This window comes from Piliocolobus tephrosceles, chromosome 1 (genome assembly GCF_002776525.5).
Source record: "Piliocolobus tephrosceles isolate RC106 chromosome 1, ASM277652v3, whole genome shotgun sequence".
In the NCBI taxonomy this organism is placed as follows: domain Eukaryota; kingdom Metazoa; phylum Chordata; class Mammalia; order Primates; family Cercopithecidae; genus Piliocolobus; species Piliocolobus tephrosceles.
The window spans coordinates 6,870,513-6,882,923 of NC_045434.1; the positions used below are offsets into that span (position 1 = coordinate 6,870,513).

The 12,411-nt window shown below is 36.4% G+C and overlaps 1 protein-coding gene across 2 annotated transcripts in view; it reads right to left on the minus strand.

Moving 5' to 3' along the window:
- The window catches only part of WDR64 (WD repeat domain 64), a 153,027-nt gene that overhangs the window by 113,144 nt on the left and 27,472 nt on the right, over positions 1–12,411 (minus strand). For both annotated transcript variants that reach the window (XM_031935422.1, XM_023216182.2), the window contains 2 exons: positions 9,970–10,184; positions 5,199–5,333 (listed from right to left, as the gene is read on the minus strand). In XM_031935422.1, coding sequence (XP_031791282.1) covers positions 5,199–5,333; positions 9,970–10,184 — 350 coding nt within the window. The remainder of the gene's footprint in view (positions 1–5,198; positions 5,334–9,969; positions 10,185–12,411) is intronic.

Below are 12,411 nucleotides of genomic sequence, written 5' to 3' on the forward strand. Positions count from 1 at the left end.
AATAATAATAATAATAATAATAATAATAATAATAATAATAATAATAATAATAGGCCAGGCATGGTGGCTCCCTCCTGTAATTCCATACCTTGGAGGCTGAGGTGAAAGGATCTCTTGAAGCCAGGAGTTTGAGACCAGCATGCATAACATGGTAAGATCTCATTTAGCTGAGCATGGTGACATATGGCTACAATACTGGCTAGTTGGGAAACTAGGGCCGTTTATCAGTTATCAGTTTTTGTCTCTAGGGTCACTTGAGCCTAGGAATTCAAGGCTGCAGAGAGCTATGATCACATGATCACGCTCCAGCCTGGGCAACAGAGTGAGGCCCTGTCTCTAAACAGTAATAATAATAACTAATAAAATAGAGTTAGAAAGTATTACCTCTGTTTCCATCCTCTGAAAAAGACTGTAAAACAGGTTTTAATTTCTCTTACTTCAAGAGACCCACATGTTACTTAGAAGTGTGTTGTTTAATCTTCACACCTACTGGGATTTTCCAGTTATCTTTCTGTTACTGATTTCTAGTTTAATTTCTTTGTGGTCTGAGAACATATATTGTGTGATTTCTATTCTCTTACATTTGTTAAGGTGTGTTTTATGGCCAAGAATGCGATCTATCCTGGAGAATATTTTATATGAGCTTGAGAATAATGTGTATTCTGCTGCTTTTGGATAAAGTAGCCTACAGATGTTAGTTATATCCAGTTGAGTGATAGTGCTGCTGAGTTCAACTGTCCTTAACTGATTTTCTCCTTGCTGGGTCTGATAGAGGGGTGTTGGAGTCTCTAACTACATCGTGGATTTATGTATTTCTCCTTGCAGTTTTATAAGTTTTTGTCTCATTAATTTTGATGCTTTGTTGTTAAGTAGCATACACATTAAGGATTGTTATGGCTTCTTGAAGAAATTGGGTCCTTTGTCTTTATATAATGTCCCTCTTTATCCCTGATAACTTTCCTTGCACCGATGTCTATTCTGTCTAAAATTAGCATAGTAACTCCTTTTCTTTTTTTTTTTTTTTTTTTTTGAGACAGAGTCTTACTCTGTCACCCAGGCTGGAGTGTGGTGGCCGGATCTCAGCTCACTGCAAGCTCCGCCTCCTGGGTTTACGCCGTTCTCCTGCCTCAGCCTCCTGAGTAGCTGGGACTACAGGCGCCCACCACCTCGCCTGGCTAGTTTTTTGTATTTTTTAGTAGACACCGTGTTAGCCAGGATGGTCTCCATCTCCTGACCTCATGACCCGCCCGTCTTGGACTACCAAAGTGCTGGGATTACAGGCTTGAGCCACCGCACCCAGCCTCCTGTTTTCTTTTGATAAGTGTTAGCATGGTATATCTTACCCTATCCCTGTACTTTTAATCTATATGTGTCATTATATTTAAAGTGGGTTTCTTATAGACAACATAGAGTTGGGTCTTGTTTTGTGACCACTCTGACAATCTCTGCTCTTAACTAGTGTATTTAGACCATTGACTTTTAAAGTAATTATTGACATAGTTGGATTAACATCTACTATGTTTGTAACTGTTTTCTATTAATTGCTCCTTTCTTTGTTTCTATTTTTGTCTTTTACTCTTTTTTTTGCCTTTTGTGTTTTAAAATAAACAAGTTACATGATTTCATTTTCTCTATTTTCTTAGAATATCAGTTACACATTTTTAAAAACAATTTTTTGTGATTGACCTATCATTTGCAATATACATTTACAGCTAATCCAAGTTCACTTTCAAGTAACACTGCACTGCCCAGGCAGGACAAGTATATTAAAATAAACAAAAACCCTAATTCCTTCCATTATTTGTATTATTGCTGTCATTTATTTTGCTTACACATAGCAAATATACCATATATACATACATGTATGTTTATACATGTGTATATTGTGCATATAATGGAATACATTATTGTCATTATTATTTGAACAAATTATCTGTTAGAAAAGTTAAGAATAACAAAAATAACAATTTTTATTTTACCTTTACTTTTTCTTCCTCTGATGCTGTTCTTTTCTTTATATAGATGTAAGTTTCTGACTTACGGCTTTTCTTTCTCTCTGAAGAACTTCTTTTAACCTTTCTTGAGAGGCAGGTCTACTGACAGCATATTTCCTCAATTTCTGTTTGTCTGAGAAAGTTTTATTTCTCCTTCAGTTTTAAAGGATAATTTCACAGTATACAGAATTCTAGGCTGGTAGGTCTTCTAACACTTTAAATATTTCACTCTGCCCTTCTTGCTTATGATTTCTGAGGAAAAATCACAAGTAATTCATATCTTTGCTTTTCTACGACAAGTTGTTTGTTTGTTTTTCCCCCTCTGGCTTGTTTCAAGTTTTGTTTTTTTGTTTGTTTGTTTGTTTGTTTTGAGACAGTCTCCGTCGCCCAGGCTGGAGTGCAGTGGTGCGATCTCAGCTCACTACAACCTCCGCCTCCTGCCTCAGCCTCCTGAGTAGCTGGGGTTACAGGTGCGTGCCACCATGCCCGGCTAATTTTTGTATTTTTAGTAGAGATGGGGTTTTACCATTTTGGTCAGGCTGCTCTCTAACTCCTGACCTTGTGATTCACCCGCCTTGTCCTCACAAAGTCCTGGGATTACAGGTGTGAACCACTGCAACCGGCCAGTTTTTTTCTTTATGTTTACTTTTCTGCTGTTTGAATATGATATGCCTAGGTATACTTATTTTTTGGCATTTATCCTTCTTGATGTTTTCTGATATTGCTGGATCTGGGGTTTGGTGTCTCATTTTAATATGTGGATATTCTTAGTCATTACTTCAAATGTTCCTTTTCTTCCTTTCTCCCTTTCTTCTGCTGGTGTTCTCATCACACACATGTTACACTTTTCACAGTTGTCCACAGGTTTTTGGATAGCCTACGGTTTTTTTTTTTTTTTCCGTTTTTTTCCTCTTTGCTTTCTGTTTTTGAATCTTTTATAAATTATTTCCTCAGCTATGTCCAGTATACTAATGAGTCCATCAAAGGCATTACTCATTTCTATCAGTGTTTTTTATTAGAATTTTTTATTCTTTTAGAATTTTCATCTCTCTGTTTATAATGCCTGTCTGTTCTTGTATGCTGCCTGCTTTATCTGAGCCCTTAGCCTGCTAATTATAGTTGTTTTACATTCCCATTCTGATAATTCCAACTTCCCTGCCATGTCTGAATCTGATTCTGAAACTCAGTCTGTCTCTTGCAGTTTTAGTTTTTGCCTCATTAATTTTGATGTTGTGTTGTTAGGTGCATACACATTAAGGATTGTTAGGGCATCTTTAAGAATTGACCCCTTTATCATTATGTAATGCCTTTCTTTATCCCTGGTAATTTTCCTTGCACTGATATCTGTTCTATATAAAACTAGCATAGCTTCCTCTGCTTTCCTTTGATACATTTTAGTATGGTATATCTTTCTGTATCTTTCTATTTTTAGCCTATATGTGGCTTTACATTTAAAGTGTGTTTCTCATAGACAGCATATAGTTGGGTCTTGTTTTTTTTGATCACTCTGACAGTCTGTTTTGTGCCTTTTAGTATGCCTTGTAATTTTTTTCTTGATAGCTGGACATGATTTACTGGTTAAAGGGAACTGCTGTAAATAGACCATTAGTAACATGTTGGTAAGCGGTGGGGGAAGGTGGATCCTGTGAGGAAGTCTCATTCTTTTGATGAGCCTGTGTGTCTGGCTTGTGAATTTCACAAGTGCTTCTCAGTCTTCCTCACCCTCCCTTTTGGTGTGACCGGCAGTTAGAGTGGATATTTTCCTTCCTCTGTGAGTTATTCCCAGACAAAGTTCCAATAGCTTAGACTCTGATAACATAGTTTCTCTTGAGGGCAGGCCTTGGAAAGAACAACATGTTCTGGCACATTTTCACATGGTTCCTTTTCTTTCCCCTCTGCCAGAAGCAAGAGTGGATTTTTCACTGATGCTTTAAGAATCTGTTGAACTCCTGGAAGTAAAACTCACAAAAGCGCAGGGGCCCCTATGACTGGGCACCCCTGGAATTTTTAACTCTAAAATTGTCCATGCTGAGCACTTGTCCATTACAGTTTAGGTTTTCCTGCCCTATACTGGTTACTCAAGGGGTTCCTGCCTGTGAATTTCTGCTCCAGTAAGTTGTGATTCTCAGCGTTTGCCCCCTATCTCTCCAATATGGGGGCAACAAAGCTGCCTTGTGACCTTACTTCTCTGATGGATCTAAGAAAAATCATTCATTTTTTTAGTTTGTTACATTTTTACTTGTTAGGATGGAATGGCAACTTCCAAGCTCTTTACGTGCCAGACTGGAAGGCAGCCAGGAGTCTCAATGCACTTTACTGAGACATTTTTATTAGGGTATGTAATACCCTAGTAGGTACCATAACATTTGCATATCATAAAATTCACCCATTGTAAGTGTACAACTCAATTTTTAGTAAATTTAGAGAATTGTGTAACGATCAACAGTCACCACAAGAAGTTGAGAACATTTTCATCATCCCAGAAAGTCCCTTTGTGCCCATTTGGGATCCCTGCTTCTACCACCAGTCCTAGGCAACCACTGATGTACTTTCTGTCTCTATAAATGTGCCCCTTTTTTGGATATTACATATCAATGGAATCATACAATATGCAGTCTTTTTGTCTGGCTTCTGTTATTCAGCTTAATGTTTTTGATATTTATTCATGTTGCAGCATACATCTCAATGCAATTTTAAAACCCCAAATTAAGATACAATAACTGTTTTCTAGTTACTAACACATATTTAACCAGATTGGAAATAAGACAATATTCAAATGAACCTTTCTATGAGAATGCCAACTTGTCTATTACACATGAAACATGATGACTGGTCTACAGATCATACTCACAAGCTCTTGGTTAGCCAACCGACCTGTAAGAGTGATTTTAAAATTATAAAGTTTTACCAACAGAACTACATTTTGAAATATGTTATAGGTACACTCATATTGATTAATTTCAGTAGATGATAGAAATAAACAACAAATGAGCACAGTTGATGTTAGCACACATTATGTTCAAATTTGCATAAGTGGCTTCAATTTCTTCCTGAGAAATCTAATTAACCTTCCCAAACAAATGGAATAGTTAATGTCTGATTTTTCTTAAAGCCAGTTTGAAAGTTCCAAAGCTGTCATGGTTTTATCATTGTAAAAAGTTTGAAATTCACAGACTGTTCATGTATATAAATTACTGTACTTACAAATTATCCTCGAGTCTCTTCAAGGATTCCAAAACTAATGAATGATTACTGTCTAAGGAGCAGGATCCAAAACAATTTAGGGCTGAAATATATCTAATTTTCATAACCCAGTCATTATGGAGCTTCCTTTTAACACTGGGGATTAAGAAAAGGCAGGGGAGATTTATGTTAGACACACAAACGTATAATGTAAGTTTCTATTCAGCAATTTATTTTGACTTTAACTGAATTGTAACTGAGTTGTGCTAAACCCAAATGTAGAATACAGCCCAATGCATTATAACACCTTTTATTTTTATTTATTTCTTTATTTAGAGACGGAGTCTTGCTCTCTCACCTAGGCTGGAGTGTGCAGTGGTGTGATCTCAGCTCACTGCAACCTCTACCTCCTGGGTTCAAGCAATTCTCTTGCCTCGGCCTTCCAAGTAGCTGGGATTACAGGTGTGCACCACCAGGCCTGGCTAAATTTGTATTTTTAGTAGAGACAGGACTTCATGATGTTAGCTAGGCTGGTCTCAAACTCCTGACCTCAGGTGATCTGCCTGCCTCAGCCTCCCAAAGTACTGGGATTACAGGCGTGAGCCATTGCACCCGGCCCACTTTTAACTGTTTATTTATAATCAAGCATACTTAAAATGGAAAAGTAACTTTAAAAGACTCATCAAAATGTGAGCTGTGAATTCAGAATTAAAAGAATAATCTAGAAGAATCCCAATTCAATAATGGCACTATTAATTTTATTTTACTAGAAAATTTGTAATCATCCAAATGGAGCAGTATGCTTCATATTCTTTTATATCTTATTTGAGTCAATTCATTTGAAAATGTATTTATGTTTTCCATTAATACTTTTCAAACTGAAGTACTGGGAAATGTATAATCTCAGTTCACTGGTGAAGCTGAGTGGGGGATAGTGATCATATTCCTTGTCAGAGTGTTGGCCATCAGTTCACAAAATATTTGAATGTGAGGCTTAAGGTTACAGACAAAATCTCTGCCTCAAAATTCTTGTCTTCATGGTGTTATATTTACACCTATTTAATGGCTTGTCTCCTCATGCAAATTTATTGAACACCTGTTGCATCCCAGGTACTAAGGACACAAAGATGATTAAGGTAAAAAGTATTGTCACCAAGTTGCTTAAATTCTAGTTGAGGAATAGAAATGTTTATAGCTCAAGGCATGAACGTTCTGCAATATGACATTAAACCGAGTGGAGAGGGAGCTTTCTGTTCTCATGCCAGATATGTTTGAACTCTGGATGCTGGCTACTTCTTTCTTCACTTTGTATAATGGTTTGCATATCAGTGTTTACTACCCCCACATCCACCCATTCAACAAGAATGAATTGTATGGATGTCAGCTGCAGGAAAACTTGTATGATAGCACCAGAATTTAATTATCTCTTTGGCCTTAATACTTTTCATTCTGGTGAGGTTTGAAGGTCTCTTGGTGTAAGAAAATGCGGCAACACTCAGCCTATATATATATACACCACAGTCTTGAATGATTTGAATCATCTGCATGATTAAATCATCTACATAAATATAATAACCACAAGAACTAACGTGAATTAGCATTCCTTTAACTGTACCCACATTCCTTAACTTCCTCAGATTTCTAAACCTCATTTTTTACATGTCTATCTAATGAAAACAGGGATTGAAAAACGAGCCATGGAATTTTCTGACAGGTGGCACACATATTAATAAAAAGCAGATTCATGTCTCAGCATCTATTCTAAGAGCCTAGCATAACTAGAATGAAATGCTTAATAGTATATAGAGCAGCACGTCACATATTGGGGAAGCCTTCCATCAGGTCTAATTCTCTGTTGGGACTAAGTAATACTGCTTATATGTGAAGGATGGAAAATGGAGCCAGTTAATTTTATTGTATCATTCTTAGGGTTCCAGCAATGGGACTAGTCTTAATTCCATGGAGTGTCAGTTGTAATGAGCTTTTAATTGCATATTCTAACTCTGGGATAAGTATTGGTTACATAACAAAGTATAATCCATTTTTTAATGTCTTTATAAAGAAAAAATATTCATTGTACAAAATTTAGAAAGCAAATAAAATTTTTAAAATCACCTCTATGAAGTCCTATAGAAATCATTTATTAAACTTTTGGATATTTATACTCAATATTTTTCTTTTTTTCATTAATTAATTAATTTATTTTTTAAAATTATACTTTATGTTCTAGGGTACACGTGCACTACGTGCAGGTTTGTTACATATGTATACATGTGCCATGCTGGTGTGCTGCACCCATTAACTTGTCATTTACATTCGGTATATCTCCTAATGCTATCCCTCTTCCCTTCCCCCCACCCCACAGTAGGCCCCAGTGTCTCATGTTCCCCTTCCTGTGCCCAAGTGATCTCATTGTTCAATTCCACCTATGAGTGAGAACATGCGGTGTTTGGTTTTCTGTTCTTGCACTGGTTTGCTGAGAATGATGGTTTCCAGCTGCATCCATGTCCCTACAAAGGACACTAACTCATCCTTTTTTATGGCTGCATAGTATTCCATGGTGTATATGTGCCACATTTTCTTAATCCAGTCTATTATTGATAGACATTTGGGTTGATTCCAAGTCTTTGCTATTGTGAATAGTGCTGCAATAAACATACGTGTGCATGTGTCTTTATAGCAACATGATTTATAATCCTTTGGAAATATACCCAGTAATGGGATGGCTGGGTCAAATGGTATTTCTAGTTCTAGATCCTTGAGGAATCGCCACACTGTTTTCCACAATGGTTGAACTAGTTTACAGTCCCACCAAGAGTGTAAAAGTGTTTCTATTTCTCCACATCCTCTCCAGCACCTGTTGTTTCCTGACTTTTTAATGATTGCCATTCTAACTGGTGTGAGATGGTATCTCACTGTGATTTTGATTTGCATTTCTCTGATGGCGAGTGATGATGAGCATTTCTTCATGTGTCTGTTGGCTGCATAAATATCTTCTTTTGAGAAGTGTCTGTTTATACTCAATATTTTTCTAAGTAGAAATAGACATCCATATATACATTTATAAGACTGGATTCATATATACATAAAAATTAATTAAAATTTTTTATCCCCCAAATTCATATGTTGAAAGATAAATCATTTTTACTTGACATTATGTCATAAACCCTTTTCATACTATTAAATATTTTTCAAAACAATTAAATGGGTACATGACATATGGTTATACCATGATTTGCTGAACATCCTTGAAATCTGAATGTATTTTAGGTGTCAGACAAAAAATGTATTTTATATATAAATATATATTTTTATGTTTTATTATATATTTATATATCTGAATTATTTATGTAAATGATTAATCATCTAAATTAATCATTCCCCTTTTGTTGGACACTAGATAATTTACCATCAGAAATAATGCTGTGGGTGGCTCAAGCCTGTAATCCCAGCACTTTGGGAGGCCGAGGCGGGCAGATCACGAGGTCAGGAGTTTGAGACCAGCCTGACCAATATGGTGAAACCCCGTTGCTACTAAAAATACAAAAATTAGCCGGGTGTGGTGGCATGTACCTGTAATCAGTTACTGAGGAGGCTGAGGCAGGAGAATCGCTTGAACCCGGGAGGCAGAGGTTGCAGTGAGCTGAGACTGCGCCACTGCCCTCCAGCCTCGGCAACAGAGTGAGACTCTATCAAAAAAGGAAAGGAAAGAGAGGGGAGGGGAGGGAAGGGGAGGGGAGGGGAGGGGAGGGAAGGGGGAAGCTATGATAACCATACTTAAGATTTTTGAAGATACGGATACTAGGTCCCAGTGTATAAATGGTTATGAAGGCACTTGATGCAGCTTCCCAGATTCTTTCCGGAAAGGTGGATCCAATTCATACTTTTACCACCAACAGTGTGAGAACACCCGGGTCACAGCATCTTCCCCATTTTTAATCATTTCTGATTTTATAAGTGAAAAATTGTATCTGATTTTAAGTTGCACTTCTTTGATAAATAAGGAAGACCATTTAACATAAAATTTAGGGTTTTCAGCTAATAAAAGTAATATGTACCTTTCTCAAAAAGTTTAAAGACATTGCCGTTATAAGGAAGACAATAATTATCAGTTGGGGATAACTATTGTTAGCATTTTTTTATGTTGATCACTTTGAAATGTTTATTGACCATTTGTACTGTGTACACGTTTGTGAGTTACATGTTCATGACCTTTGCTCATTTTTCTCTTGGAGGATTATATCTTTTCATTGAACTCTATGACCCAATACAAATATCAACCCGTTGTCTGTCATATTTGTCACAAATGTTTATTCCAGTTTGCTTTTAAAATACTATCTTTTGATGTCCAGAGGTTTTATTTTGTATATAGTCAAATCTATGACACTTTTTCTTTGAATTCTATATCCATTGCTTTTATTTTTAGAATGTTTCCCATATTCAAGTGCTAGTAACTAGTCACATATATTTTTGTAGTTTTTTTCATTATTTAACTTTTTCATTTAACTTTTCAATCTACTCAAGTACCTGCAAGTTTTAGTTGTCAATAGCACTTAAATTAGGAGCTATTACGCTGACAGCTTCTTGGGGCCAGAAGCATTTCACTGTGTGTGTGTGCATGTGTGTGTGTATATATGAACAATGACTATAATTAATTTTTTATATTACTTTAATTTTTCTTAATTTCTTATTTTCTATAATTTAAATCTCATTTTTCACTTTTCACCATAAAGCTTACTTACAAAAGACTATAATTATTAAAATAATTAAATTAGCCATATGATATCCTTACCTTTTAAAGTTCTTTGAGTCTAAGACCTGATTTTGTAATTTTCTTTTGGATCTTGCCTGCTTCATTCCAAAGTCATCACTGTTGACTGTGAATCTGTTCACAAAACCCCCATTATCCCCCAAGAGGATGTCATCTTGGCAGAGATGGTCAGGCAAAGGCACCACACACACACACAGGAGGCAGTGATCCATTGGCTTGATGACAAAATAATTTTCCTAGAAACAGAAAAATGACTTTAATGAATTATTACTTTGCTCTATTCAATAAATATCTCCCGTATTATTTGACAAAAATTTCACTTTCCAATGTTTTTTATTGTAGATACTCCTATCATATAAGATCATTTGAGAGAGGGAAAAAAACAGTTAACCAAATAAAAGTTATAGAACACTCGCTCTTATTTTGGGTATTTTGTGGAGAAAGGAGTAGAGTGCCTATCCCTGGGCCAATAAGTAATGAGATTTTTCTGAGGCGTGACTGTAAATGACCCTTTTTTGGATTTATAAGAAAATATTAAAGTAAGCATAACAAGATTCAGGTGTTACCAGATATTGACATAAAACTGGGTGGCAAACAGGAAAATCAAATATCAAACTCCCAAGCAGTCACCAGAAGAAAAATTATCCTACCATCCAAGTTCATTCAGAAATATTTAGCATGTGTCAAGCTGATTTTGTACTATTGAATGGGGCCACTAAGCTATAAAGCTATTGCTCTTCCGTGATTCAGTCTCTATAAATTTGTTCAGTCAACAAACATTTATCTATGTATTTCCTTCTGTGTGCCAAGAACTACTGCAGCACGACTGTGCAATGGTGAACAGGACAGTTTCTGACTTTGTAGAGCTACCATTCTGGTAGAAGTGCATTTAAGGAAACAAATCACAGTGCTCTGATACACAGTGACTGAAAAGGCCACAACAGGTCCCATGGCCAAAGAAAGTGATATTTGATCTGGGACCTGAATTGGTTGAGAGGAAGATTAGAGGAGGTTAAGAGGAAGGAGTCCAGCAGGAGAGTGAAATCATTCTTCACCAAACTAGAAAAAAAATTCCTAAAATTCATATGGAGCCAAAAAAGAGCCTGCATAGCCAAAGCAAAACTAAGCAAAAAGAACAAATCTGGAGGCATCACACTATCTCTTTTCAAACTATACTATAAGGCCATAGTCACCAAAATAGCATGGTGCTGGTGTAAAAATAGGCACATAGACCAATGGAACAGAATAGAGAACCCAGAAATAAACCCAAATACTTACAGCCAACTTATCTTCAACAAAGCAAACAAAAACATTAAGTGGGAAAAGGACACCCTATTCAACAAATGGTGCTGGGATAATTGGCAAGTCACACGTAGGAGAATGAAACTGGATCCTCATCCCTCATCTTATACAAAAATCAACTCAAGATGGATCAAGGACTTAAATCTAAGACCTGAAACTATAAAAATTCTAGAAGATAACATTGGAAAAACCTTTCTAGACATTGGCTTAGGCAAGGATTTCATGACCAAGAATCCAAGAGCAAATGCAATAAAAAGAAAGATAAATAGCTGGGACTTAATTAAACTTCTTTTCGCACGGCAAAAAGAAGCCAGCAGAGTAAACAGACAACCCACAGAGTGGGAGAAAATCTTCACAATCTATACATCTGACAAAGGACTAATATCCAGAATCTACAAGGAATTAAAACAAATTAGCAAGAAAAAACAAACAATCCCATCAAAAAGTGGGCTAAGGACATGAATAGACAGTTCTCAAAAGAAGATATACAAATGGCCAACAAAAATATGGAAAAAAATGCACAGCATCATTAATGATCAGGAAAATGCAAATCAAAACCACAATATGATACCATCTTACTCCTGAAAGAATGGCTGTAATAAAAAACTCAAAAAATAATAGATGTTGGCGTGGATGCAGTGAAAAGGGAACACTTCTACGCTGCTGGTGGGAATGTAAACTAGTTCCACAACCACTGTGGAAAACAGTGTGGAGATTCCTTAAAGAACTAAAAGTAGAACTACCATTGGATCCAGCAGTCCCACTACTGGATATCTACTCAGAGGAAAAGAAGTCCTTATATGTAAAAGCTACTTGCTCACTCATGTTTCTAGCAGCACAATTTGCAACTGCAAAAATGTGAAACCAACCGAAATGCCCATCAGTCAACGAGTGGATAAAGAAACTGTGGTATATATGTATACACAATGGAATACTACTTAGCCATAAAAATGGATGAATTAATGGCATTCACAGCAACCTGGATGGAATTGGAGACTATTACTGTAAGTGAAGTAACTCAGGAGTGGAAAACCAAACATCATATATTCTCACTCATAAGAGGGAGCTAAGCTATGAGGATGCAAAGGCGTAAACATGACACAATGGACTTTGGGGACCCCGGGGAAAAGGGTGGGAAGGGGGTAAGGGATAAAAGACTAC